General features: G+C 57.7%; 10 protein-coding genes across 10 annotated transcripts; 4 read left to right on the forward strand and 6 right to left on the reverse strand.

Annotated features, from left to right (window-relative positions):
• Positions 1-282: 282 nt before the first annotated feature.
• Positions 283-1,856, reverse strand: TRAVEDRAFT_52556 (Aldo/keto reductase; the record flags this gene model as incomplete). The annotated part of the gene is made up of 8 exons (XM_008045291.1): positions 283-372; positions 433-608; positions 664-771; positions 823-912; positions 972-1,122; positions 1,187-1,264; positions 1,321-1,473; positions 1,545-1,856. The coding sequence occupies 8 exons, from the start codon at positions 1,854-1,856 to the stop codon at positions 283-285; spliced, it is 1,158 nt and encodes a 385-aa protein (XP_008043482.1).
• Positions 1,857-2,862: 1,006 nt separating this feature from the next.
• On the reverse strand, positions 2,863-4,389 carry TRAVEDRAFT_74757 (uncharacterized protein; the record flags this gene model as incomplete). Its single annotated transcript, XM_008045580.1, has 3 exons — positions 2,863-3,650; positions 3,716-4,270; positions 4,325-4,389. The coding sequence occupies 3 exons, from the start codon at positions 4,387-4,389 to the stop codon at positions 3,080-3,082; spliced, it is 1,191 nt and encodes a 396-aa protein (XP_008043771.1). The 3' UTR covers positions 2,863-3,079.
• A 2,626-nt stretch (positions 4,390-7,015) lies between these two features.
• TRAVEDRAFT_52558 (uncharacterized protein) lies at positions 7,016-7,479 on the forward strand (the record flags this gene model as incomplete). Its single annotated transcript, XM_008045292.1, has 2 exons — positions 7,016-7,339; positions 7,405-7,479. 2 exons carry the CDS (start codon positions 7,016-7,018, stop codon positions 7,477-7,479), a joined length of 399 nt encoding a protein of 132 aa, XP_008043483.1.
• Positions 7,480-7,801: 322 nt separating this feature from the next.
• On the reverse strand, positions 7,802-9,603 carry TRAVEDRAFT_40116 (WD40 repeat-like protein; the record flags this gene model as incomplete). The annotated part of the gene is made up of 9 exons (XM_008045229.1): positions 7,802-7,964; positions 8,020-8,214; positions 8,268-8,533; positions 8,589-8,754; positions 8,811-8,885; positions 8,938-8,978; positions 9,035-9,225; positions 9,279-9,543; positions 9,574-9,603. 9 exons carry the CDS (start codon positions 9,601-9,603, stop codon positions 7,802-7,804), a joined length of 1,392 nt encoding a protein of 463 aa, XP_008043420.1.
• A 351-nt stretch (positions 9,604-9,954) lies between these two features.
• TRAVEDRAFT_74759 (plus-3-domain-containing protein) lies at positions 9,955-12,304 on the forward strand. Its single transcript, XM_008045581.1, has 10 exons — positions 9,955-10,083; positions 10,148-10,261; positions 10,318-10,472; positions 10,522-10,613; positions 10,662-10,905; positions 10,959-11,027; positions 11,078-11,208; positions 11,263-11,382; positions 11,442-11,824; positions 11,954-12,304. The coding sequence occupies exons 1-10, from the start codon at positions 9,971-9,973 to the stop codon at positions 12,111-12,113; spliced, it is 1,581 nt and encodes a 526-aa protein (XP_008043772.1). The 5' UTR covers positions 9,955-9,970; the 3' UTR covers positions 12,114-12,304.
• A 372-nt stretch (positions 12,305-12,676) lies between these two features.
• Positions 12,677-14,760, forward strand: TRAVEDRAFT_133358 (HET-domain-containing protein; the record flags this gene model as incomplete). Its single annotated transcript, XM_008045582.1, has 2 exons — positions 12,677-12,950; positions 13,010-14,760. The coding sequence occupies 2 exons, from the start codon at positions 12,677-12,679 to the stop codon at positions 14,758-14,760; spliced, it is 2,025 nt and encodes a 674-aa protein (XP_008043773.1).
• Positions 14,761-18,723: 3,963 nt separating this feature from the next.
• TRAVEDRAFT_23793 (uncharacterized protein) lies at positions 18,724-20,138 on the forward strand (the record flags this gene model as incomplete). Its single annotated transcript, XM_008045141.1, has 5 exons — positions 18,724-18,791; positions 18,853-19,204; positions 19,261-19,271; positions 19,367-19,831; positions 19,901-20,138. 5 exons carry the CDS (start codon positions 18,724-18,726, stop codon positions 20,136-20,138), a joined length of 1,134 nt encoding a protein of 377 aa, XP_008043332.1.
• Positions 20,139-20,655: 517 nt separating this feature from the next.
• On the reverse strand, positions 20,656-21,591 carry TRAVEDRAFT_154935 (uncharacterized protein). Its single transcript, XM_008045583.1, has 4 exons — positions 21,338-21,591; positions 21,168-21,285; positions 20,926-21,102; positions 20,656-20,859 (listed from the first exon to the last, which is right to left on the reverse strand). The coding sequence occupies exons 1-4, from the start codon at positions 21,402-21,404 to the stop codon at positions 20,763-20,765; spliced, it is 459 nt and encodes a 152-aa protein (XP_008043774.1). The 5' UTR covers positions 21,405-21,591; the 3' UTR covers positions 20,656-20,762.
• A 1,837-nt stretch (positions 21,592-23,428) lies between these two features.
• TRAVEDRAFT_52566 (uncharacterized protein) lies at positions 23,429-24,281 on the reverse strand (the record flags this gene model as incomplete). Its single annotated transcript, XM_008045293.1, has 5 exons — positions 23,429-23,525; positions 23,584-23,760; positions 23,818-23,941; positions 23,999-24,146; positions 24,249-24,281. The coding sequence occupies 5 exons, from the start codon at positions 24,279-24,281 to the stop codon at positions 23,429-23,431; spliced, it is 579 nt and encodes a 192-aa protein (XP_008043484.1).
• A 341-nt stretch (positions 24,282-24,622) lies between these two features.
• Positions 24,623-27,104, reverse strand: TRAVEDRAFT_74763 (uncharacterized protein; the record flags this gene model as incomplete). Its single annotated transcript, XM_008045584.1, has 11 exons — positions 24,623-24,942; positions 25,005-25,094; positions 25,171-25,532; positions 25,593-25,749; positions 25,809-25,891; positions 25,944-26,005; positions 26,055-26,108; positions 26,166-26,441; positions 26,494-26,549; positions 26,599-26,767; positions 26,827-27,104. The coding sequence occupies 11 exons, from the start codon at positions 27,102-27,104 to the stop codon at positions 24,730-24,732; spliced, it is 1,800 nt and encodes a 599-aa protein (XP_008043775.1). The 3' UTR covers positions 24,623-24,729.
• Between the last annotated feature and the right edge of the window lie 86 nt (positions 27,105-27,190).

The following is a 27,190-nucleotide window of genomic DNA, read 5'->3' on the forward strand; positions in this document are numbered from 1 at the left end:
ATTGTACATGGCGAACTCGGACGGAGGGAGTGAGGCCTGAGCCGGCTCGCCGGCGCTTGCCGAAGCGTTCAGTATTGCACGCGAGACCCATTTTCGTACGCGTTTGCCTTCGCACCACGACGACACGTGTACAGGATAAACGTAATTCTGCTTGTTTTCACTCCTGCCGACACGACTTCGCGATTATTCCGACACGCAATGCAGTATCTTCATCGTGCATTCTGAGTATACTCGTACATGGAGCGAACACAACACTCCCCGTGATGCCTATGGTAGCTAATTTCACGTCGACGGGCGGATGGCCTGAGGGCGGGGCCACTTGTCAAAGTTGCCAGCCGTCTTGGTCAGCACGGTGTACTCCGTTCCGTCACCCTGACGCGCGATTGAATAGTGAGTTCTCGTGCCAGCATCTCAGACAATTGCGACACTTACGACCATGGTGTTCGGGAAGCCAGGGTTGAACGGCAGGATGCTCTCGAGGTACTTGACCTGCTCTTCCGAGAGCGCGACGCTCAGCGCCTCGATGTTGTCGTCGAGCTGCTCGACCTTGCGGCCACCAATGATGGGGAAGACGAATGGCGTCTTCTGCATCACGTACGCGATTGCCACTAATGCCAGCATAAGTAAAGCCCGCGCTCGACAACCGTGTTATGAAGCACTTACCCGCCTGGATGCTCTTGGCGCCGACCTGCTTTGCGACTTCCTCGAGGGCCTTGCACATCTTCTTCTCGTCCTCGGTCCTCTCCCAGTCGGGTCTGCTGATCGTGCGGCCTGCACGGACAGTTCAGCGGATATCACATCGCATCATTGCGACAAACTCACCCTTCTCGCCCGTCTTCCGCCGCCGCTCTTCCTCTTCGTCGGTGCGGATCTTACCAGCCGCCAAGACACTCCATGGAGCAAGGGCCAGACCTGTTTTCATGCCAAAGGTGAGCCGACGCACAGTACGTCACCCACTTCGCCTCACTGACCTTCCTCCCGGGCCATAGGGATGATATCGCGCTCGAAGTCGCGCTGGAGGATGTTCCAGAGGCCCTGGTAGATGACGAAGGGCGTCTTCCCCATGAGGCGGGCGTACATGTTCGCCTTTGACACGATCCACGCGGGCGTATCCGAGATGCCCTGCAAATGCCCACTAGTGAGCTTCGCCGGCGCATGGGTCGGAGGTGGGAAACACATTACGTACGAGGTAGAGGACCTTGCCGGACACGACGAGGTTGTGCAAGCCGTTCATGACCTCCTCCACGGTGCAATCGAAGTCCCACTGCCGGTCCTTGTGGTGAGCGCTGTCCGTACATACTCCTCGATATGAATACTCACCCAGTGGACATACAGGATGTCGATGTAGTCAGTGCGCAGCTTCTTCAGGGACGCCGCGACGGAGAGGTGCAGAGACTTCATGTTGTTCCCCGTGTAGTGCGTCTTCTGCTTGATCTCCTGGTTCTCATCCCCGCGCTTGTAGTTCGTCGTGTACTGCACCGCGCACAAACGCCCTCAATCAGCGACTGCCACACTTAATCTCGCAGCGCAACCCAGGCACCGACCTTGGTCGCGATCACCAGCTGGTCGCGCACGCCGCGCGCCTCCATCCACTCGCCGATGAACTCCTCCGAGGACTCGTCCTGGTAGCCGTTCGCGGTGTCGATGAAGTTCCCGCCCTTGTCGTAGTACGCGTCGAGCAGCTTGAAGCTGCTCTCCTTGTTCATCGCGCCCATCCCGTGCTTCTCCCACTTGTCCCCGATGCTCATCGCCCCGAGCTGGATTGGGGACACGCGCACGCCCGCGATCGGCGCGAGCTTGCGGTGCCGGCCGAGCGCGGTGGCGGGGAGGGGGGCGGCTTGCCAGAGCTTGGACATTGTGCTTCACTGGGGGCGAGGGGGTGGCTGGGTGGGGTGGGGTGGGGGTAACGGTGGGGGTTGTTTCGCTCCAGGGGTGAGTGGCCACCTTTTATATATGGCTCAGCATTTGTCTAGAGCCTTCTAGCGGTCCTCGAAGGCGGGGAGCTGGTTCTGGGGTGACTAATCGGATACGGGTATACATGGGGAAGAGGAGTGCGGTGGAAGGCGTCGTGGGAGGACAGACCGCCTGACATGCATTGTAGTACGATATGCCGCGAGTGCGTCTCTTCGCAGCACCTGCTATAGCCTATACTGTAGGGCGTAGCAGCTCGTAGCAGCTCCGACCGGGGATCGATGACTTCATGGCGTCGGTGCGGCGGCGGTCGGTAGGTGCTGCACTATGTGCTATGTCCGCGTTCGCTAGCGTCAAGCACGACTTCAATTCGAATTTGATCTCCAAAGCACCCCGTGCTTACCCTCCCCTGTCGACTTTGTATGTATATGCGGTGACTCCACGGGTAAGGCACCCCACGGGTCCGGTGTCTATCGATTGATCGAATGCGCAGAATTCATGAACGTGTATGGATTAGAGATGAGATAGCACTTGGATAGCACATCAGTAGGAGACGATAGACTTTGAGAGTACGATAATGAGTGGAAAGCACGATAGATACGACGAACGGACTACTACTCAGAATGCGGGCCCGGGACGTAGACGACGAGTCATCCTCCTTGAAATACAAATAAGACCAGGTTCTGTTGAGCAAGGGCGATACAACAGACTTCCCGTCCTCTGGTGCGGTCACTCGGGGGTTTCCGACAGCTCGCGGGCATGCGAAGCGGGATGTGTTGGGCAAATACTCTTGAATACTACGGCCCACAAAGTATAGTGCAAGTTCGCTCCGTCTGGCGGATCACTCGACGAGCACGCAGGCGTACGGAGGAGGGCAAACAAGTACTCGCGCCGGCAACAGGTGACGAGATCACTATCGCGCGTTCTTCAGAGCTACTGAATTTGTGCTTCATTAAGTTCAGCGCGTACGGCTGTTACAACAATCAGCTAGTGGTACAACAAATCGCTCCTACATCCCAAGAGAACGCAGACCCGCCGTAAAGACGAAGAGTGGCGGGCCGCTGGCAATGCAGTACAGTAAGTTAGTCGCATAGTGTGCCTTCCGGCTGTTCCTTTTGCGTCTTGGCAGCCCTCAGCCGCCCCGTTCGCCGCCCCACATCCCCCAAGCTCACGCCCGCCCCGCCTCCAAACTCTTCTTGAAGCACATCCTGACGTGCCGATCCGCCGCATACTGCCGCTGCTGCCTCTGCTCCCCACACACCGGGCACCGGTACTGAACCCCAAGGTGCGAGTTCAACACATGCCGCCCAAGGCTATCCACCGTCATGCACTTGCTGTCGCAGGGGCTCCCGTTCTCCTTTGGCAGCGGACAGCGGCGCTCGCAGCTCCCGCTCACCGCACACGCGCTCTCGCTGCACAGCTCCGCGTGGTGTGCTCGCCGGAAGTGATGCCGCCAGACGGAGTCCTTCGTTTCGAGGGGCTCGCCGCAGCCGCGCATTGGGCAGGGGAACTCGGTACGGGCGACGACGATCGCTTTCGGGATCGTGGACTTGTCGAGCGCGGGCGATTGGGAGCGGGCGAGGGAGGAGGGGCTGGGGCGGGCGGGGGTATGGGGGGTAGAGCGACGCGCACCGCGCGCGCACTTCTTGGGTGGCGTGGGGAAGATGTCGGCGTCGTTGTGGTCGGGCCGCTTGCGCTTGCATGAACGCGGGGCACTGGGCTTCAGCAAGATTTCCGGCCTGAGCGAGAGAGAAGGAGGCGGTCAGGAGCTGAAGCTGGATGAAGATGTGAGAAGAGAACGCACTCGATGACTGGCTCCTCCACAATCGCCACTGGTTCAGCCGATAGACTTGCGAGCCATGCATCGACTTGCGCCAAGGAGTCGTCAGAATCGGGCTCCTCCTCAGCGACGGGCTCCTCGGGCTCCAGCGCCTCGACATCGTCGTCTTCATCGTCTTCATCGTCGTCTCCGAGCTGCGATGCGCTGGGCGGGAAGAACGGAACGACGTCGCAAATGTCGCCCGGGTTGACGAACGGATATGGGAAGGGCTCCGGGCCGTCCGGGCCGAGAGTCACGTGGTCGCGACTGTCCCAGCCACACGCCTCGGAGGTGGACGTGACGGAGGGCGCGAACGCGTCGAAAGGTGGTGCCAGCGCGTCTTGGGACGCGTAGTACGCGTTCGCCATGTCCTCGTATGAGTAGGCGTACGCGTTCGACGCGTCGGGCGCGTCGGATGCGATGTCGCTCGAGGAGCGAGCGACACCATTGTCGGCGGCCCAGCGGTCGAGGTCGAACCAGTCGTAGAAGGGGTCCGGGCTACTAGACCGCGTGTATAGGTCGAGTGTGTCCATGCCAGAACTTATTTTGAAGTTCAAAGCCAGGACGAGGGACGAGCGTGCGCAGCGTGCTTACCTGTCAGGGTCCTGCGAGGGGTATGCGGCCGGCGCGCTGAACGTGAATGGGAAGGAGGAGTGCATTGCTTCCAGCTGCTTTGATGTATAGAGCTGACTGGGGGAGAGTGGCGCGCCTTTTGTGGGGAGCAACGGGAGAGCGGCGATGTGGGGAGAAGAGAGGGGTGAGGACTGCCAGGCCTGTCGAGCCAGATACATATACATTTCCACAGCACAATCGCCCCCGCTGCACGAAAAACCGATCATCGAATTAGAAGAACGTAGACGAGGTCCTCCAATAGCTGGTAGCGGTTCTTGAGCGATTAGCTAATCAAGACCAAACGCCAAATGATTAACGCCCAACGCATTAATGCGCATTTTCGACCGTCCGGCGCACTCTGAAACTGTTAAAAATGTGATATCATGATGCGCATGCGTTTTACGAGTCGAATGAGGGTCTTTTCAACGTACCAAGAGGTGCAAATGCTGCAGAGAAACGCCAGAAGTGTGAGAGAGGACAGGTGGCTGTGCACCAGTGTGTAGCACCCTGGACCAAGCGCCGCGCCTAGGGTAGTCAAAGCGGTCGCTGATAGCGCAACACGAGGCGGCGGGGCGCACAATGCAGTATGCCGCCGACGCGTCGTGCACCCGAAGTGGCCACAGTCTGTGGCCACATTCGTGGCCAGTAAATCGAGATCGGTGTGGCCCCGAGCCCCTGCAATTGCCACGAAGGACCGCGAGCAAGGAAGGTAGTCACGGTGAAAATCACAGTGAGATAACGAGGGTAGCAGTGTTCCAGGAGACAGACGGCAGGTATAGTGGTCGACGAAACATGCTCCTGGAAGCCAGAAATGAGTACAAATGAGGGTGTTAGACCGACGGCACTCACTCGATAGCCATTTTTTGCAATGTCTGCGAGGTATGACGTCATACCGTAAATATTACTCGCCCGCTGTTGCAAAGCCTGTAATTTTGAAGAGCCATCGCTGACTATAGCTCGTACTTTGAGGTCTGCGGCAGGCATCTTCATGTGTATTAGCGTGCCAGTTAATCTTCCTATAGCATCCCGGTTTCAAGTCAGGCTTGACTAGCAATGACGAAGGTGAAACTGTCCACGCTCGAGGGTGTGCCAAGTGGGGTACGAGAGTCGATGTTGCTTGCATCGAATATGGAAAAAATTTCACGTCGATCTAGAGAAACAAGTGGACAGGGGTCCTAGCGGTGAGTAGAGTACCGTCGATGTTCGGCGGGACGCTTTTATACATGGCGCTTAATCGGTGTCCTGGGTCCGGGGGACCCCGGTACTACCTCGGCAAGTGGGTGCCTGAGACCCTCTCAGGCCTCTCTCGCGATCGACGTCCACGACTTCCAGCTTCCAGCTTATATAAGTACTGCAAGTACTGCGGCACCAGCTGGCTGGAATCCGTCGACTTAACTGCCCGAGATACTCATCTTATTTGTCAGGTCAATTGGGGCTGTCTGCTGTGAGTGAGCCTCACATCTCGCTTTGAAGCGTTCTACTGACCTATACCCGAGACAGTAGATCTGGGCGTAGACAGACGAATATCATCGAAGAGCTTGCATACGTACCGAAACCCACTCAGCATGGGGTTCCCGTAAATGCACATTTCGAGTCTTTCAAGTTTGCCTTTTGCCCTGAGAGGCAGTGCAGCAGCAACATGTGCAATTAGGTCTGACGGTCAAGAGGTACGCCGGCGAACCCTGTCCATGACCCTCATTCATCTGACGCGCTACGGATTTGCTTGAGGAGCTCAGGAGCATTGAATTCCAGCTGCACTCCTTGTTCATCCAGTGACATCAGCAGGATACATCCGCCAAAGGAACGCGCACACCTGCCAGCATGTGTTCTCTCGCGCCGTTCAGCCGCAATACCACCGCACCAAGTGGGGTTAGACCACCCCCAAAAGTGCCAGCCAACCGCTGAGACGGCTCTTGGAGAGATGAGACCCGAATCGACGAGTCCGGTGAGGCCTGCGCTGCGTCCGCCACCTGCAGGATGACAAGGATCGTCTCCGTGTCATCGCACACTCGCGCCCACAAACGGTGCTAAGTACCGGACCCCTGTCGTGTGCGAGCTCACATGGCGGCTCTAGTTAGACATATCCCTCCTACCGACCGCTCCAGGCGGTATCGCCGCTGGTCGTGTGATGACATGTAACGTCGCATGTCACCCATTTTGGGCAGTGTCAGTTTTTCGTCGTCCGGCGTACGCAGCGGGGTTTAAGCGGGGAGTTCCTGCGGCGGTGAGCACGGTGTGCATGCAGCGAATCTATGCTATGCGTTAACCGTTTGTGCCTCTGTACATAGGACGCCGACTTGCGCTCCCCAAGGCACGACCCGGAGGAGTTATACCTCAGGCTTGAACGACCAGACGTCAAATGACCCAACCAGCTGATCCGCAGGTCAGATGTGCATACACCTGCATCCGTCTCGTCCCGGCCTCTCACGCACCGTGCACGATCGTGGATCGACGCCTCCAGCCCGTAACGCCGCCTCCGTCCGCTCAGGTTCCGACTCGCGACGTCTATCTCACAGTTCCAGCCGCGGTCTGCGCCCGCGGAGGACAACATGATGGCCAGGGGCGAGCTATATAACATGCCCTGGACTGCGACGCCGGTGCCCCCGTCTCTCCAGGCCACTATTCCGAATCGCGCCGCCCCGGTAGCACCCTCTCGTTCACGCACGGACAACGATGGCGTCCACCTCCACTTCCGCCGCTGCATCCGCCTCGGCGCAGCCACCACGCCCCGCATCCTTCGACACAGGCTACCAAGACATCTTCGACGCCCCCGAGCGCCCGCGCGAGCCCAGCACGCACGTCCGCTTCGCCGCGGCGGGCCCGTCGCGCGCAGCGTACTCCGCGCCCAGCCCCGCACTGTCCTCGCTCCCGCCCCCCGTGCTGTTCGACGGCCCCGCGCGCCCGGCGCCGTCCCGGAGCGTGTCGGTGTCGTATCGCGCGTACAGGGCGTATCCGGCGAAGGTGTGGCCGAGAGCCGCGGCACGGGTACGGACGAGGGTGCGTTAGCCTTTAGCTTTAGGGGCGATGTGATGGTTGCGAAGACGCTGATTGGGGGTGTGTAGGCGTCGGTGGCGATGTCGGTGGTCCCGCTCGTTGTCTCGGGCGTGGGTGTGGGCGTGCTATTCGGTATTGACTAGTTTGTGGGAGCGTGGGGGTAAGACATTGTGAGTGGACACCCGGAGGCTTTATGGGGCCGTTACTGACGACGTGAATGCTGCAGATGTTCATCTTGGGGTTCAGTCGGGAGGGTATGCATGTACGTTAGATTGGTCGCCATTAGGTTTAGATCCTAGCAGACGTTAGGACGCAAGCACGCGAGTCTGGAATTTACTCTTGTTAGACCAGACAAGCACGACATCACACCGTGTCTGAAGGTGACCGAACGCGACGCTGCATAGGCACCGCATACAAGTAGGGATACACAAGCAACAGTGGGGTGTACACGCACAACGACAACGGCTATGACTGCTCGGCGATAACGACCTTTTTGCGCGCCGCCTTGGGCTTGTTCTCGCCCGCGCGCGTGTGCTTGCGGCGGCGCTCCTCCTTGACACGCGCTGCGTCGAGCATCTCCCGCTTGAGCTGCGCGGCCTTGTGCACGGGCCGAGGCAGGTGCCGCGTCCTGTCCCACACGCACAGTGAGCACGTAAAAAAGGAGAAAGGCTGAAGAAACGCGCCGTGCGATCTTGCTGACTTCCGCATCGCCCTTCCAGCGCGCCTTGAGGCCCTGACGGTACTCGATCGCCGCGCGCTCGCGCGCGGTGACGATCCCGAGTTTGTCGGATGCGTGCGCTTTCCAGATACGCACGTTGCCATCGTCGGAGCCGGAGAGCACGAAGCGTGAGTCGCCGGAGTACAGTGTCGACGTCACCCTGTTGCAGTGTCAGTTCCCAATTCTGCGCAATCCGGTGGGGACATGGCATACCGCTGCATCCGTTTTGTGTGGTAGACCTCAGGTTGTGTACCCGCGCCTTCCTTCCAGATCCGCACGGTTCTGTCCCAGCCTCCGGAGACGAACTCGAGGCCGGTCGGGCTCCAGTCACAACTCATGACAGCTGCGACGTGCGCTTTGTATATTTGTGTCGGGTTGTTGAGGGCGCGGATGTCAAATGTGTAGAGGTTGTGGTCTTCGGAGGCAAGGAGAACTGTGGTGGGGAACGTCGGGGACCATGACAGTGCGTTGCTCCGCATCTAAGGAATACGATAGTTCAGTACAACGAACAGGGAGGTGAGAGAATGCACACACCTGCATGATGATTCGCCGTTCCGCCTTGCCTGTGCGAATGTCATAAAGGGTGAAAGAACGGTCTGACCCTATGCTTGCCAATACCGACGCCTCCGCGAGGTTGAATCGGACGGCGGTCACAGTCTCGGTGGATGTGGGGAGTGTAAGATTTGAGATTGCCGCACTCCTGATTATGAGGTGTCAGTCAGTTTGTGCGAGGCGCAGCAGATGGACGGTGCGTACTTCGTCTCATCCCACACTTGAACGAGATTGGATCCTGTGGCGAAGAGGGGGTCGTAGCGGTGGTGGTCTATTGAGCTGAGATAGCACGTCAGTTCACGTCTTGTGGAATATTCAGGGGGTATCTTACTTGAATGCAGTCTTCCCGGGGAATATGCTGATCGGTTTCCGCTACGCGCAAACGCCGTTAGGGAATTTCTACATGGATGAGGTTTTTGCGAGCACACCTGAGAGGGACCTGCCCCTGATTCGTCCTGTTCGAATCCCTTATGGCTATCCCACAGCTTGATATTTCTGTCGACCCCGCAACTCAAGAGTCGATCGTCTTGGCCGAAGCAAACGCCAGAAACTTTGCCCTTGTGCGCATCTTCAATCTGGAGTAGCCTGGTTCTCCGAGAGACATCATGAACAATGAGTCCTATGCAATATCAGTACCTTTACCGCGTGCGTTTACCCAAGGTCATTACGCACCTCCATCCCAGCTACCGCTCGCGACAATATCCAGCGTCTCCGGTTTCCTCGCCATGGTCTCGACGGCATCGACATGCCCTTCCAGACTCGCTATGAATGGTTTTGCGAACATGCGCTCCATTTTGACGGCGTTCAGCGCTCGCGTCCGTTCGCGGGCGCGGGCGAAGGGGTGCATGAGGGGATCGAGGTTCCGTGAAGTCGGCGTCGGATCTCCTGGCCGCGCGGGAAGGTGCGTCGACGGTGCATGTTGGAGTACGGATATTTTCTGTTCCAGGATCACTCAGCTTATGCGTACAGAAACAATATCGAGCACACTTGCCACCATGATGATGAAGTGCGAAAAAGCAAGCGGCCCAACTAGCTGTTTGTGTGTATTCAAGGCCTGGCTCGCAAGGTTTATAGCGCAGAGAGAAGATTTGATAGCTAGTATTGAGTTCCAAATTCGACGCAAGGGCAGAGAGAAGTTGCGGCCGTCGAGAGCGCAAACTAAGGGGAGCTAGGAGACCCTGGAGAAGCTGAGGGTCGAGGAGCAGGGAGGTAAGCGCCCATCTCATTTTTCCCAAAACGGATTGATGGCCCTACGGCATTTGCCGGACGGCCACAACGGCGGTGTTGGTCGGTGCCAGAGCTCAGCCTTGTTTCCCTCTAGCCACCTCCACCCCCATCACCACCCCCTCTACACCTTGCACACCATGTCTGACTCTGAGGGAGATATCGACGACGAGCTCCTTGCCCTCGCAGGCGAGTCGGAAAGAAAGCGCAAGCGAAGCCAGCCCAATTCGTCTTCCAAGCGCCGCAAACCAGAGTGAGCTTCGGCTTTGGCACCCCCTGCATAATGCCGCTCAATGCGCTTTTGACTCTTCCTAAAGCGTGGACGAAGACACCGAATCAGATGCTGAGCGCCCTGAAAGCGAGGAAGAGGAGACAGAGACAAACCCGTACCCGCTCGAGGGCAAGTATATAAACGAGGCCGATCGCGCACGGTATGTATCGCACACCACTTGGATCCGCCCCTTCCTTTGTCTAACAGGATGGACAGGCTCATGGAAATGTCGGAAATTGACCGCGAGGCGACGCTGGCGCAACGGCAGGAAGAGATGCAGCGCTACACCGACAAGCGGCAGCTAGAGAACATGTTGAAGATGCAGAATGGGCGGGGCGACACGGAAGAGAGTGTTTCGAAAGCTGCAAAACGTGCGTCGCCACTTACAGTGTCAGTTTTATCGCGCTGACTGTCCTCTAGGCCAACATGCTGTTCGTGGGGCCACGAAGGAGAAGTCGCGTAAGCTTGACGAGCTCAAGGCGAAGCGGAAGGCGAAGGATGAAAAGAAACGCGTACATTTTCCACTGCTCTTCTCCGGAGCCACATTCTGACGAACGCAGACGAGGACTTCTTCCCCCAAGCGTGATCGTTCATCGTCACCCATGGACATGGATATGTCCGAGGATGAGGAAGATGGACAAATCACCAAGTACGATGAGGAGGAAGAGCGCGACCGGAAGCTCTACGGGAAGAGCAACCCCGACGATGAGCCAATAAACCTCGAGGACCTGAACAAATGCCGGGTCACGCGCAACCAGATCGCAAAACTTTGCATGGCGCCTTGGTTTGAGGATTACATCAAAGGTGACATGGAACGTCCGTTCACAATGTCATCCCACATACCGACCACTCCATAGGCGGCTGGGTACGTTACCTGATCGGCCAAGAGAACAACCAGCCCGTGTACCGTATATGCGAGGTCGCAGGTGAGTGCTCTTACAGTCTGGGCCATGCACATACGTTGAGCTCTACGCAGATATCGCACCAAATTTGGTCAAGCCTTACAAGATCAACGATCAGACGGTGAACCAAGAACTCGAGCTCAAGCACGGCGAGTCTACCCGACGGTTCGCTATGGACAAGGTATCCAACGCACCGTTCGAACAGGTGCGAGTCGCACGTCACTCCTTCTCAGGACGGCGCTAGACTGTTGCATTGCAGAAAGAGTTCGAGCGCCTTGTCAAAGTATGCGAGGCTGAAAAGGTCAAGCTTCCTACGAAGCGTCAGATCGAGCGCAAGGCTGCGCAACTGGAGAAGCTGGCAAACCAGCAAATGACCGAGGTCCGTTATCTGACGCCCCAACTTCCATCCTATCTGAGCATGCGCATCATGTCCTGCAGAGCGATATCGCGGCCATGCTTGCCCGCAAGCAAACGATGCAGACCTCCAAGCAGAGCGGTATCGCTATGGCTATGGAACGTTCCCGCTTGATGCAGGCGCGAACGCTCGCCGTGCGGCGGCAAGATTACACCGAGGTTGCGGAGATCGACGCGCAGCTAGGCGAGCTCGCGCCTGCCCGCGAAAGCCAACGCGAGGAGAGCTCGTCCGACGTGCTCGCGCGCCTCAACGAGCGCAACCGGAAGGCGAACCAGGACGCGGTGCGCAAGGCTGAGCGCGCGGAGCTCGATCGCAAGCGGCGCGAGCGCACGCTCCGCGCAGGCACCGCCACCCCCACGCTGTCCGACGCGGCGGGCCGCCTGCGGGCGAAGATGTTGGGTTCCAGGTCGGTGTCGTCTCTGCTTGGTCGTGGTGTGTGCGTGTGCGTGCGGCTTGTTGACGATGTCTGTGCTTGTGTTCCCCCTTCCCCGTGTGCTGCCGCCATCCGACGCCATGTCGACTTCCGTCTGTATAGGCCAGGCACACCAGGAGCACCCCTTGCGAACGGTGAGGCCGACACGCCGCGCTCTGTGTCGCCGTCCTCGGACGCTGCACCGACGAAGATAGCAAAGAGCGGGTTGAGCTTCGAGGCGTCGCTTCTGCAGAGCGTAGAGATCGACCTAGGAGACTTCTAGACACGACGCCGACGGATGGGCTCAATGTCCCCGGTTGAACGTTGAAGAGCTGCAGTCGCCCGGGTCGGGATTTCAGGTTGGTTGTTGTCGGTTATTCATCGATGTCGGACATGGAGGTTCTCGCTCGCACAATGTACTACTGTAAATATTGCATACGCTTAATGCACAACGATTGCATGTAACAATTTGATCCCGATTCATATATGATCCTGGTAGCAGGGAGTCGATGAGGCCTGAGGCCGCCCATGTATACGGGCGGCTGTTTCCCTTACTCCGTATCGTCATCTTCAACTTGTTCCTCCACGCTGCTACAAGTTGCACCTTCATCTCCTTCAACGCGTCCTTGAACGTCCTCGTCGTGGGCGAGGCCGATGATGGTCTGTAACCCCTAAGGTAAATTTGAGATCCAAACCTCCGGCGCTGACCCCGAAACCCACCGGAGCCCCTCAACGTTCGAGTCCACTAACAGCGCGTATCACCGTCCCCCCATTGCCTTGACTCCTCAGAGCTGTCTAGTCTTCTACGCCATCCCCATCGATATGTCTGACTCGGACGCCAAACCCATGACCAAACCTTGGGACGGCTGCCCGTACTGCAAGGAGCTCTTCGGCCAGGTGTATCGCGAACATATCAAGCTGGCCGATATCGTGGCAGCCTCCACAAGCTGCACCCGGTGCTGGGCCTTGGTCGAAATCCTGCGTCGTGTCACCGACGTCTCCAACACCGTCACCACACTCGTGGGGAGTATCTGGCATAACAACACGCTCCAGATCGGAGTCATCAGCCCGGGTTACACCTTCGAGACGGGGCCGGGCTATGAAATATACGTAGACGATGGTAACTTTGTTTGACTTTTGGTCCGCAGGAAGCAGGGGTCTTACTCTGCATAAAAACAGACAGCGCCGATAACGTCGCGAGGACAGATCCCGTGCTCGGGATCCCTATTATGCCCAAAGTCATCCGCGAAATGCACCACACACCTCGCCCGATCGAGCAAACTCCCGAGCGTCGTCTCGCCTTAGCCAAGCGGTGGCTGACAGACTGCCTCAACACGCACGATACGTGTAACGCTGACACTCTCGTCTACAAATGGCCGTACCGTGTACTGGACATATCCGACGATACCATCGTCAAACTGGTCCCAATCACCTCCCCGCCTCCGAACGCCTCCTACGTCGCGCTGAGCTACTGCTGGGGTCCGACTGGGAATCTGTGCACGTTGAAAGATAATCTAAAAAGCCACACCGAGGAGGGGATCATCGTCTCTCAGCTGCCGCCGACCATCCGCGATGCGATCTTTGTCACGAAGCACCTTGGCCAGACGTTTCTTTGGGTCGACGCCCTATGCATCGTCCAGGACGACGACGCCGACAAAATGGCGCAGATCCCACTCATGGCCGACATCTATTCCGGCGCCCTCCTCGTACTCTCCGCCGCGGCGTCGACCACCGTCCTCGACGGCTGTCCGCTCAGCCCGCGTGACAAACAGCCGCTGCCGCCCCAGACCTTCTCCTTGTCATATCCGCCCGGCTCGAGCGCTGATCCGACTGTAGTGACCATCGTGATCGAGCAAATGGAACACGAACGCTGTCGAGCCCTCCCCGGCCACTGGGCACACGAAACCTTCGACCAAGACCCCATCGATGTCCTCTCCCCCATCGAGCGTCGCGCCTGGACATTCCAGGAGCGCTTCCTCTCCCCACGCACCCTCATCCTCGGCACGGGCGAGCTCTCCTGGCTGTGCGGCAGCGCCGTGTGCTGCGAATGCCGCGTCCCCGGGCCCGACGTCCTCAACCACTTCGGCGAGCGCGTGTTCACGCACAAATACGGCATCGCTCATGTCAGCATGTCCGAGCGGTTCGAGCGGCTGGGGATGGGCCGGACGTACTCGTACGCGTGGGTGGAGACGGTGAGCAAGTTCGCGGGACGGCGCATGGGGTACTTCAGCGACCGCGTCGCGGCAGTGGAGGGCGCCGCGCGTGCGTTCCAGATGCGCTGGCCCGGGGTGTGGAAGGCCGAGGACTATGTGTTCGGGTGCTGGGTGCCGCTGCTGGGCGACCTGTTGGCGTGGCGCGCGGAGGGCGAGAAGGTCACGGAGAAGGTCGACCGCGGGTTGTTCCCGTCGTGGGCGTGGCCGTCGTGCGGGCGCGGGGTCGACTTCACGAGCTGGATCTGGTATGGGGTGGATCCGAAGCTGTGGGCCGAGGTCGTCGATCTCCGCGTCGAGATGAACGAGACTGGTGGGTTTGGCACCGGGAGAGGCACGCTGACGCTTTCTGCCCCAGTCATCCCTGCACGGGGAGAAGCTTTCAAGTATTACAACGGCGAGCCGGGGGTCATGGTGAAGGCCTTGGATCCTAAGCTGGATTTCATATGGTCCGAGCCTACGCTAGACGACTTGGACGCGCCGGATGCATGGAAGGAGGTTACGCATCTCCTGCTGCTCGCAAGCTACCCTTACCGCGCATCGGAGAAGTTCCGTCCATTGTGTTTTGGCCTCCTTTGCCTCGCCCCTTCCTCTTCGGGACGGGAGAACGACTTTCGTCGTGTCGGCATGATAATGACGGGAAGAGTGAAGAAGGATTTCTTGGCTGCCGACATGGATGCACTGTTTTCCCCGCACAACACCACTATAAACCTCATCTAACGCAAACACAGTGTATTCGCATGACCAGGGGTCTCCTGACACGGCTCAAACAACCACCGCTACGACCGGAACTTGTGAGTTCCCCCAGTCTAACGCGCTCTCTTCGTACCAAATTCCAATTGACACGTCTCGCAGAACCAATGCGCACGCGGCTGTACTCCGCTCCCCGCCGCGTATCTCACCTTCCTGAAGCTCTTTCTTTCACCGAGACTACCTTGGTTGCTCGCGGTCCTTCGCGGCACTTGCACGCGCGGCTCCTCGCCAATCTCGACCTACTGAGCACCACTGTGGCCCGACGCGTCGGCGGCCGCAGTCCTGGCATACTGCTTTGTGCGCCCCGCCGCCTCGTGTCGCGCTATCAGCGAGCGCATAGGCGCCGGCGCTTGTTCCAGGGTGCTACACTAGTGCACAGCCACCTGTCCTCTTTCGCACTTCTGGCGTTTCTCTGGAGCGTTTGCACCTCTTGGTACGTTGAAAAGGCCCTCATTCGACTCGTACAACTCATGCGCATCATGATATCACATTTTTTACAGCGTCAGAGACCGCCGGACGGTCGAAAACGCGCATTAATGCGTTGGGCGTTAATCATTTGGCGTTTGGTCTTGATTAGCTAATCGCTCAAGAACCGCTACCAGCTATTGGAGGACCTCGTCTACGTTCTTCTAATTCGATGATCGGTTTTTCGTGCAGCGCGGACGATTGTGCTTGTGAATGTATATGTATCTGGCTCGACTGGCATGGCAGTCCTCATCCCTCACTTTTCCCCACATCGCCTCTCCCGTTGTCTCCCCAGAGCGCGCCACCCTCCTCCCGCTCACAAACTACCTCGTACTAGTAGCCTGACATGGATTCCTTCTTCAGTACACACTTCGCTCCCATCGCGTACACTGCGCCGGCACAGGACCCTCTCAGGTAAGCACATCTCGCGCCGTAGCCTCCTGTCCTGGTTTCTGAATCCATATGCACCCTAGAATCGACGCTTTTGACACCATGTCATCTACAGACCATAGCTTAGATTCGCTGTTCGACTTCGCTGGCTACGGAGCCGACTCCAGTGTGGGTGCGACCCCTACTTGGAACGATTTCCCATCCGGCGCGCCCGACGCGTCAAACGCGTACAACTACGCGTCTCAGGACATCTTCGACTCGTACTACGCGTCCCAGGATCCACCGGCCCTCACTTTCGACGCGTTTGCGTCCTCCGTCGCGTCCACCTCCGCCGCGTATGGCCGGGCAGATCGCGACCACGTGACCCTCGGCCCGGATGGCCCGGCCTCCCTCCCGCACCCATTCGTCAGCCCGGTCGACATCTGCGACGTGGTCCCAGTCGTGCCGCCCAGCGCATCGGAACTAGGAGACGACGATGACGAAGCAGCGCCGGGAGACGTCGCTGTCGCTGTCGCACCTGCGCAGCCCGAGTTCGACGTGACCCTGGAGCAGAGGCTTTATGAGATGTGGATGGATGGATGGCGAGCGGGTTACGAGTGCCGCCTGCAGGGACTCCCGGCTGAGCCAGCGGCGGTGAACGAGCACGTTCTCTTCTCACATCCTCATTCCCCTGCAGCTCCTGAACGACCTCCTCTCTCTCTCAGGCCTGAAATATCGGTCAAGCCCAGTGCACCGCGTCCGGGCAAGCGTCAGCGGGTTCCCGACTCCGAGATCTACCCTGATCGACCCAAGAAGTCCAAGTGCATGCACCCCTCATCTCCCGCACCCATCCGCACATCCCGCTCGCCCACCCCCACGCTCCCTGAGGCGATCGTCGTTGTGCCCACCGACAACCTCGGCTGCGCGATGCCTGGCTGCGGCGCCGACCTGTCCCAGAAGGATGGGGCATGGCGGAACCACCTCAAAAACGCACACCACAAGGAGGTGTGCACCGACAGCTCGTGCCACGACGCCAAGGGCTGCAAGAGCGCGCGGTGCCCGACGTGCAAGAAGACGATGTCCATGGACAGCCTCGGGCGGCACATGCTGAACAAGCACATCGGCGTCCTTTACGGCTGCCCGGTGTGTGGGGAGCAGAAGCAGCAGCGCAAGTATGCGATCGATCGGCATATCAAGATGTGCTTCCGGAACAGCTTGAAGGCGGGGCGTGCGTGAGCCTGGGAGGTTTGGGGCGGCGGGTGGAGAGGAAGCGACTGAGGGCTGCGAAGACATAAGGAACGGCCGGAAGGAACAATGTACGAATGAATTACTGTACTGTATCGCCAGCGGCCCGCCACTCTTCGTGTTCACGGCGGGCTTGCGTTCGCTTGGGATGTAGGATTGATTTACTGTACCGCTCGATCACTATGACGGTTGTACGAGCCAATGAGAACAGTATGCCACCAATAGAAAAACCTCAAAAATCCACACCAATTCCGCCGTCCTGAGATACAAGGCCGAATTTTTGCATTACCTGGAACGACGTGCTTGACTTGTCGGTGTTCATAGGGAGGGTGCTTCGGGAAGATAATATTACCAAATCAAGCCCGGCACTGGTAGGCGCTTAAAGACACTTTCAAGCAAGTTGGTCGCTCACCATCCTGAAATCTGAGCTACGACCATGATCAGTACTCTACCACTCTAGCTTGATCAAGATGTCTCTAGGAATTGATGGAATGACATTGCTTGGTTCATCACAGATTCGCAGCGTTTCGACTAGTAATGGCTCGTTATACCAGTCCGACCGTGACGAGCCTGCGTCGGAAGGCGCACAGTCCCCTAAACCATCACCGTACGTGTGATTCCGCTCGAGGAACCTGAATTGCACTCAACCGAGCTGTATCACAGGATACTGCAGCTCAACGAGGATGTGTTTTCTCTCCTCGCGGGGATGCTGCAATCGAGACCCGGTGGTTTTCAGTCGCTACTGCACCTCTTGGCATCCTTCTCACTACGGAAGCTCTGTTGATCTTGCGGCGCCTTCAAGCCTGCAGTAGATCTGGTCTATTTCGCAGATGAAGGGGAGGAAGACCTTCTCACCCACGTCGCTCGCGCATTCCTACAGCTGCAACGTATTCAGCTGTATCGATACCGCCCCCGCGGATCTTCGGAAGAGATCATGGATTACGTACGTCACATTGTGTATCTTTAGCTTTCGCCCCTGACTTGGGATTCCTGCAGGAACGAGTCACTCGCATTTTTCAGGCGACTCAGGCTCTCGTTACAGTGCGGTCGCAGTGAAATCGCTATTTGCCCGGCTCATAGGAAGTTCACGTAATGGACTCAATACCAGGTTTATCGTTGCGGCTACCGCACATCTTGACAACTTTTCGCCGCCGCGACTCTAACCGCGACTCCTTAGCTTGGCTACGGTACCTGTCGGCATTCTCAACGAACCTCAGCTCCTCACCAGATATATCTGCAAAGTCCAAACACCACTGTGGCCTATCCATCTGTCCGACGACTCGGGTGCCGAAGTCTCGGTGTTCGTTGTTGATGCGCCACCACCTCGTAGCGGCATTGTTTGGACCAGTATCGGCGTCGGCATACAGTAGGCCAGGCTCCGATAGGGCAATAGCCCCATCTTCTTGGACCTTTCTGGCGTGTGACCGCGGCCCCTCCCGCCATTGGTAGGTCTGAATCACCCTTATTTGCCTCTTATATCTCATGCGCACCTGGCTATGGCGCTTTTAACAGCCACAGAGAGCGCAGGACGGCCACAGACGCGCATCAATGAATCGGGCGTCAACAGATCTGGCATTTGGGCCTCAAAGCGGCGGCATTTGCATGAGGGCCAAGCGGCCTCGCAGCTATTGACGGACCACATTCTACATACTTCCGAATGGTGAATAGGCTGTTTGCACAGACGCCGGCGTTTAGGCTTTGCAAACGTATATAAGGCTCTGAGCTCAACAGGTCTGCTCATCCATCCCTCTCTCCTTCCCACATCGCCTCTCCTGCTATCTCCCTAAACCGACATGAAACGCCACTCCTCTCTCACACACACACCTCACCTCAGGGCAGTCGTAAACACTCATGGACCCTTGCTTCACCTACACCTTTGCGGCCCCCTTGCCGCTCGCGCCGTACCAGGGTCTACCAAAGTAAATGCATCCAAACTTGCAGACGTCTCTGTCCCAGCAGCTGAACTCGCATTCTGTCCAGCGTCGACGAGCTCAATGCGCCGCCGCCCGAGAATGACGGCTTCCCGGTACGCCAGTGGACCGGCATGGCGGGCTGGGACACCGGCAGCGATACGTCCAATGCCTTGAACGACTTCGTGCTCAGCGCGCCCGGCGCGCCCGGCGCACCCTATACCTCGACCTTCTACCCGCACCTCTCGTCTTGCACATCCACCGAGGGGCCTTTCTATGCGAGTTCCTCGTCCTTCTCGTCGACGGAGGCGTTCGTCGCCGCGTACGCCGGGTGTTGCGCGCCGAGCACCCAGGGCTACTCGGTGCCCGACGCCTTATTCTCATCCCAGGAGGCGAGGGACGCGTTCTTCTACGAACTCGACGTACTTCGAGGCGTCCACATCGATTTCCGCACATAGCGTACACTGCGCCGGAAGAGGATCCCTTCAGGTGAGCACGTCCCGCCTCGTAGCCTCCTGTCCTGGCTTCTGAATGCATATGCACCCTAACTCGCTGTTCGACCTCGACTGCTGGGCTGCCGACAGTGGTGTGGCTCGCACTTCGACCGACCTCGCATCCGACGCGCCCGACGCGTCAAACACGTACGCCTACTCATATGAGGATATGGAGAACGCGTACTACGCGTCTCAGGACGCGCTGGCCCCACCTTTTGACGCGTTCGTGTCCTCCGTCGCGACCACCTCCGACGCGTGTGGCTGGGACAGTCACGACCACGTGATCCCATTCGGCCCGGAGGGCCCGGAGCCCTTCCCGTACCCTTTTGTCAACCCGGCCGACATTTGCGACGTGGTTCCGTTCATCCCGCACAGCGCATCGCAGCTTGGAAGCGACGACGACGCCGACGCCGACGAAGAATACGACGACGAAGAGGCGCCGGAGCCCGTGGCTGTGGAGGAGCCCGATTCTGACAACTCCCTGGAGCAAGTCGATGCATGGCTCGCAAGTCTTTCGGCTGAACCGGTGGCAATGGTTGAGGAGCCGGTCAACGAGTGCGTTTTCGTCTCATATCTTCATCCAGCTTCAGCTTCTGACAGGCCGTCTTCATCTCTCTTGTTCAGGCCTGAAGTAGTCGTCAAGCCCAGTGCACTGCGTCCAAGCAAGCATCAACGGGCTCCCGACGCCGAGATCTACCCTGCCCGACCCAAGAAGTCCAAGTGCATGCACTCCCACTCCCCATCTCCCGCGCATCTCGCTCGCCTACACCCACGCTCTCGGAACCGACCGTTGTGGTGCCCACCGCTTTGCTACATGATTCCCGGCTGCGGCGCCGACCTGACCCTGGGGGACGGCACCTGACCGAGCCACTTCAAAGCCGCACACTGGAAGGAGGTGTGGGCCTGTGAAGGTGATCGAAGAATGCAAAGACACAAAACGAACCACCGGAAGGAACAATGTACCAATAACTTACTGTACTGTACCATTTGTCGGCCGCCAGTTTTCGTTCTTCACGGCAGATCTACGCTCTCGGGATATGGGGCCGATTTGTTGTACCATTTGATTATTGTAATCGTTGTGTCGAATATTAATAATGCACCGCGAATGGAATCGCTTTGAAAAGCATTTATAGCCTCGTCGTCCCATTCTTGCAAATGTTGGTCCGAATTTCAGAAACCTTGCCACTCGAGGTGCTTGTTTGTATTTGGTAGTGTGGTCTACGTGCACGCCAGATTTGACGTAACCTTCAGCGCATCGGTCCTTCTCGGGGCTCCCCAAAGCGGATGCGTCGGGGAAGTACCATCGCGTCGGTGCCAGTGGACTCGGAACACTTGAACGCGGCCTCGCACGCCGTCTCAATGACAGGATGCAAATGGGAAACTGCGACGAAGTTCTTTGAGACGAGTCGGTGCTAACGTCCATGTACTGCCAGCCTGCCCCCTTGAAAGTCCATATCCCCATTCCCAATCCAACACTTGCGCCCGCTCACTTGCAGTTCGCGACGACCCCTTCGCCCGCCGTCGCCGCGTCGGAAAGCTCCGACAGCGCCTTCTGCAAGCTCGCAGCAGTCGCAGTGTCCGTGCTGTACGCGTAGCAACACAGCGCTCGTCAGCGTTCTGGAAGCAGTGGTCGATACAGTGAGACTTACGAGTTGATCGCGGAGAGGGCGCCGGCGGCCGCGGTGAGGTTGCCCTGCACCTGGGTGCGCGCGTCGGCGGGAGCGGTTGCACCGCTGAAGAGCGCCTTGGCGATAACGCCAATAGCACCCTGGGCGCCGGAGATGCTGTCGATGACGGACTGCACGCTGGACGCGGTGGAGTTGTCACTGCAGAAATGAGAAACGTCAGCGTCGCGAAGAGATGCGTACGGTAAGGCTGATAGGGAACTCACGATGCGGCAAGTCCCTTCAGCGTCTTTTGCGTCTTGGCGAGACCCGCGACGATGCTCAGACGGTCGACGTTGCACTGCAAGTTGCCGATCTGACGCGCAACGATCTCATTCGTGGGGGCTGTGATCACATCTTAGTATATGTTGTAACATTCGGCAAAAAAGACACATACCAGCAGAGATCTGCGAGCCCAAGAGGAGACACACAAAAGTGAGAGCAACAGCGAAGAAGCGGAACATGGTGAGGTGCAGTGAAGGTCACGAAAGGTTGACTAGAAGGTAAGGCTGAGGACGAGACTGCACAGCAAGGACGAAAGGCTCAAAGAACAGCACCAGGCCGCAGGGGATCAAGTTCGAAAGGTAAGAAGAGCGAACGAGGGTAAGGACGGTCCACGGCGCGGACACCGCTGCGTTATATACCGATCCCCTGCCCCGGCTCTCCATAGCGACGAATGCGGAGAGTAGTGGCAAATGCCGCGGTCGAAGCTCGAGCGGCATGCATGCGGGACGACGTGCATGATGCTCAACATTGTGCCCAGTCTAATCGAACGATCCGTAGGGTCAGCATGCCCGGGGTGGCGACAATACCATGGCGACGCCCACAGGCGATCGCGGCGTGGAGCTTCGTTCGTAAGGTCGACGACCATTTCAGGTCCTGTTCCCTGTTCTCCCGCAGGCACGAGGGCACAGCACCCGGTCACCCTGAGAATATGTTCTGCTGGATGCTTGGAATCAGAGCTGGTGGACAGCATTCCATGTTATGTGAGCATTCCCCGCTAAGAGAAGCTTCAAATCACCTACCAACTTGAATGGAGGCGATGCCGTGCCCCAGCTACGAGCTGATAGACTCAGATCCAAGGAGCAACAAGGACCTGTGTACGGCACGTATGCATGGAATGCCGTGTGCACTCATAGCGACGAAGCAACAAGATGGAGAGCGCAAACACCGAAAAGACCGTTTCCTGCGGAGTTGTCCCGATTTGCTCATGTTGGCTCGCACACACCCTCGGACCGGCGCTTCGCTGATGTTAGCCGGAAGTCAACAAACCCGGGCCGCAGTCGACAACTGCACCTCGACCAGCCTCAAGAAAGCCTTTTGAAGTGTGGCAGCGCCTGCAGGGCAGGCTGGTTCTGAGTAAGCACCAACGGCCATGTTGATGAAGTAGATAACTAGAACCGGTAAGGACCTGTATCTATGAATTGTCCAATAATGTCCATCATCAGGAAAAACCTCCATCCCTAACGAGCGTTAATTAGTATTTACCGCCAAATAAACCAGATAATCACCTGCTCACTTTGATCATTTTGTCCAAAGTCGTCGGACTGATTCCCCTGCGTCACAGGCGGACGCTATGGCATCTCGCAGCATATCTAGCTCATAGAAAGCTTCAAGAAAGATGAAATGTTTATGGTTGCGCGTGTTCTTGGAGAACTAGAGACGTACCAATTTCGCACAAGTCCGTCCGCATTTGCCCTAAACTCTGGCGCCAAACTTCAGTCGCCTTTATGCCCGCGCCGCGCACATCCGGCGTCTGTGCATCTTGACCTCGTACCACCACCTGCTTGCTTTCATATATGCTGCTAACTATTTTATCGCTGGTCTTCGGTCTAGAAAGTAACTCCTAGTGTATGACTAGCCCTGCTATGCGACCTAAACTACCTCCAGCTATCGGAGCTCCTGGCTCGCCGTCACCCTTGGCTAACCCTTTACGGCGGTCTTTCGGGAAAACAAACAAGGTACGCGTACTCCAGTCAACTGGCACGCGGAGTATGCTCGCACTTCACATTACCTTTCTTACGACTCAGCTGACAGCTTGTACCAGTTTGCGAGTCCGCACGGCGCCGTCAGGGTGTTGCGAAGCTCTCAAGTCATCTGTATCCGTGTGCCCCTCTTTCCGACTAGAGCGCGACCGCTGTCCTCACTAAGGTGCGCATTTTCGTCCCTCCGTGGCCACCTTATCTTTCGCTGGTCCCGTAGAGCTACATTTGTATGTCTTTACCGTAGTGCAATATATTCTATCTTGCGCAATATTTCGAGTGGAATGATCTGAATAAGGAGAAGGATACAAAGCTGCCGCCGCTCTCAATGTCAACTAATCGAGCTAACCTTCGCTCCTCACACCCTTATAAAAGCCGGACCTTACTTTTTGAGCTAAACGGCTATTCCCGCGTATTAGCACTCATTAGCCCTCGTTATGGATGGAGGTTTTTCCTGATGATATTTCGCGGGTAGTGTGCCGACTTGAAGGCGGCAGACCGCACTACTACTTGCAGTTGGTGACAACGCCGGTAGCCGCCAAATTAGCGTTGGTAAATTGGGTGTTGGCCGTATCGAGCAGTGCCGCGGTCATCGTATGGTTCCTGCCCCATAGCATTCAGCCCAACACCCTCGCACCAAGCCGAACAAAAAGGTACGCACGAGGAAAGGTCCGCGAGGGCGAGCCTAATTTGGGTGAGGTTAGCCCCGAGCTGGGTACGCAGCTCCGGCGGGGCGTTCTCCCCACTGACGAGCGCGGTGAGGATCTGCTTGACTGCGCCGCCCACGCCCTGCACGCCTGTCTGCAGAGCGGTGACGTCCGCGTCGGCCGTCGAGTTTCTATGGCGCGTGAACGGTAAGGATAGTGCTACTTGGACGAGGAGGACGAGAACATACGCGGAAACGAGGCCGGTGGCATTCCCGAGGTTCGCGACGGTCCCGGCGAGCTGCCCGACGTTGAAGATGATCTCGGCGCGGTCGATGTTGCACTGCAGGTCACCGAGCTGGCGGCGAGCAGGAGCTGACACATAATGTCAATCTTTGCTCCGTAAATATTGAGACGAATGAGATGACGAACCCGCTATGGTGACCTGGGACGCCAGCAAGATGGCGTACGCGGAGAATGCAGCCAGAATACGCAGTTGAACCATTGTATCGTATGAAGAGAGAAAGGAAGTTGTTGGTGAAGATGCATGAATGATCGACGCCGGGTCGATGAAAAAGTCCTGAGAAGAGTGAGTGACGCCGGGTCGCTGAAGGAGTTTGTTGTGGAGGCTGAGATCTCCTGAAGAGAATCTCAGGTTTATATACCTGCCCACTGTACGCACCGATGTCTGAACAGACTGCGCGCTGAGGCCCATGACGGGCTGCTGCAGAGCGTCGGGTAACGGTCGTTCAGCATATGGGCCGGAGCAGTAAGCGGAGTGAGAGGAACTGCGCGCAGCCCGCCGTCACGGCGCAGCCAATCAACAAGAGAGCCGCAGACGATATTGATGGCACAAGACGTGAGGGCATTGGCGTACCGCGGCATATCTCGCGATGAAAACACTACATAAACAACGCGGTAAGCACCCGTAGAACCATAGATGAAATGGCATACAGTACCTTAGAAGTACCTGATGCTTCGCAGGCTTATTAGGCTATCTTGCCACACTGTGTATACGCAGAAAGCTTAATGGGTGCTTCTTGGGAGTCGGGTGCCGTTTGCAGCATCATCGCCACCGACGCAGTAAGCACAGCGCCCACACATACATATTCCCACCGCGCCTATCTTACATCCATATCCAGCGACCGCGAGATGCACAGCGATCAAACATCATTCCCAAAGACGACCTGCGCAGCCCGCCGCACGCTCTCGAGGATCTCTTCCTCCTCCGCAGAGTATGCCTTCATGTTGCCCAGCTGCGGGAACGGCGATGCATCTACCTTGCACACTGTTCCCGCCTTGGGCAGGGTGCCGTTCGCGAAGAACGCGCGCAGGTGCCGTATGGTGCAGAATGATGGCAACGCCAATGAGCAATGCTATCCCAGCGCCGTGTGATTAGCATTTTGTAAAGACATGAATGGATCTTATAGTAGCTTACCCCAGGGCTATCCTGGACGAGGAGGCTGGACGAGTTCCCGAGCGTCTCATGCACCAGTTTCCCACTGGACAGCGGCGTCGCCGGATCAGCCTGTCGACCGCGCGCGTAAGCCTGCGAAGAAAATCCGCGCGCTGCGTCCCCCGCAGCCGTACACAAGACTACGCACCGTGTTACTGATGATCAGCACCGGGTTCCGCAGGGTGTGGTTCCACGGGCCCAGGAAGCGCTCCGGGGGCGTCACCGGCCAGTACTGGCAGCCCGCGTCGGGTTCCGCGACGACCACCGCGAGGGCGAACCGTGTGAGGTGCTTCAATACGTCGAGCTGCTCGTCGATGACTTCTTCGGGGGTTGGCGCCTTGAATGGCTTGTTGTCGTTGCATGAGACGGCCGAGCGTTCGAGGTCACTCAGGTACTGCGTGTGGCTTAGGCCGTTGAGGACAGCGGTGCCGTCACCGTCCATGGCTTGAGCAAATGCCCGAGCCGCACCTGGCCATGATGAAGGTGACTCGAGCGCGCCAAGGAGGAACACTATTGCAGTATTGTTAGCCTGGGGCGATATTAAGGAGATCCAAGGGGTATGCGACGTACGACGTGCACGCCCGTTGGTCAGGATTCCGGGGCTGAGCGCATTCGGTACGGCCAAAGGTTCGTGATACAACTTCTCGAGGAAGGCCTCGACGCGAGTGAGGATATCAGCAGCCTTGTCGTCGTCACTCTTCGCCAATGCGCATTGGGATGGTCCGGCCTGAGCTAGAGTCAGAGACGTGCAATGCAGAAACATGCAGAACCAAAATCCAATCTTACCCTGGCACAGTCGGAGAAGAGAATCTTGTATGCTTCATCTGTAGAAGTCTGCCAAAGGCGCTCCCACTTATAAGCGGGGAGCGCTGTACGGCATGTCAGGGTGTGCTTTTTCATGGACTGACGGCGAAAACGTACTGGCCCAGGCAATGGCATCTACGACACCGTCGATGACTACGCGGCCGACTCGGTCGGGGAACCTAGAGTAGATGAGCTGGACCTCATGCTGCAAGAGGAAGTATGCTTTACATGTTGACGAGGTATTGCCCGATGACCGTGCCGTATGAAAGCCCGTAGAAGTTACTGACAAAGTGGTGGACAGTGAGAACACAATATTGAAAACTAACGATGAACACTTACATCAACGCGTCCTGTCCCTCCAGGAGAGTCGTGATATAGTCGATGTCGCGGGCGACGGTGCTAGTTCCCATATACTTCAGCTGGTCGCCCATGGTCTGGGCGCAGATCTCAAACTGCGCCTTCCATAAAGCATCCGCGTCCCGCTGCTGTTCAATGAGGTGGTAACGGTTCAGCGGGTCGGTCAGGTTAGGGCCAACGTCGTATCCGCGGTCCAGAACAGTGTTGGATACAAAAGCGGCGTGTGCTTCCGGGCTCGAGAAGCACGCCGTCTTCGGTCTAGCGGGCGGCGTTAGTCCGGTTGCATGATGGAAGTGCGGAGGAAACGTACTCAGTCTCCCCGATACCTCTAGGGTCGAAGCCAATCATGTCATACTCCTCCCCAACCTACAAACTCTCAGGAATGCGGAAAAGAAAATAATAACTCCACACTTACGAGCCGTTGGAAGTACGCGCCCGACATGGTCGCGAGACGCTTGCCGGCTCCTCCAGGTCCTCCTGGGTTTAAGAAGACGCTGCCCTTCCTGTTCGAGGCCGTGGCCTTGTAACGCCCAAGCGCAATCTTGGCGACGCCCGCGCTAGTGTTGAGGTAGTCCAGCGGTACGCTACGCGCTAGGGTCAGTCTCGCATACTCTCGCCACCACCTGCCGTCCGCCCTACTCACATGGCATACCCGCACTCCGCACCCGGAGCATGACCCTGTTCCTCGCAAGCCCACCACTTTACGTCTCCGACATGGTAGGACTCCCCGGTAGTCCTCTCGATTCCGTAGTGTCGTCTGTAGAGGGAGACGCAAGACAGACCGAACCCAACCCAGAGCGCGGCGCGCCCCACCCGATCTTTCCAGCTCGTGCGCGGCTTCCTGGGCTGCTGCGGCAGGGGCAATTCAGATCCCTTGGGTATGTTTGTAGGGTCCAGGCCCCAGTTGTAGTAGTCCGCCATGGTGGTGAGAGGAAGAGAAGCCCAACATGGGCGGTAGCGACCAAGTGACGTCCATATGGTGCTGCCCGGTCAGGCGCCCGCGCGAC

This window comes from Trametes versicolor (genome assembly GCF_000271585.1).
Source record: "Trametes versicolor FP-101664 SS1 unplaced genomic scaffold TRAVEscaffold_12, whole genome shotgun sequence".
Classification (NCBI taxonomy): Eukaryota; Fungi; Basidiomycota; class Agaricomycetes; order Polyporales; family Polyporaceae; genus Trametes; species Trametes versicolor.

Coding starts and splice junctions, on each gene's coding strand:
- TRAVEDRAFT_74759 (XM_008045581.1), top strand. CDS start 9,971: ATGTCTGACTCTGAGGGAGATATCGACGACGAGCTCCTTGCCCTCGCA. Junction 10,473..10,521: donor TGTTTCGAAAGCTGCAAAAC/GTGCGTCGCCAC, acceptor ACTGTCCTCTAG/GCCAACATGCTGTTCGTGGG. Junction 11,383..11,441: donor CAAACCAGCAAATGACCGAG/GTCCGTTATCTG, acceptor CATGTCCTGCAG/AGCGATATCGCGGCCATGCT.
- TRAVEDRAFT_154935 (XM_008045583.1), bottom strand. CDS start 21,404: ATGTTCCGCTTCTTCGCTGTTGCTCTCACTTTTGTGTGTCTCCTCTTG. Junction 21,286..21,337: donor GGGCTCGCAGATCTCTGCTG/GTATGTGTCTTT, acceptor ATGTGATCACAG/CCCCCACGAATGAGATCGTT. Junction 21,103..21,167: donor CTGAAGGGACTTGCCGCATC/GTGAGTTCCCTA, acceptor TCATTTCTGCAG/TGACAACTCCACCGCGTCCA.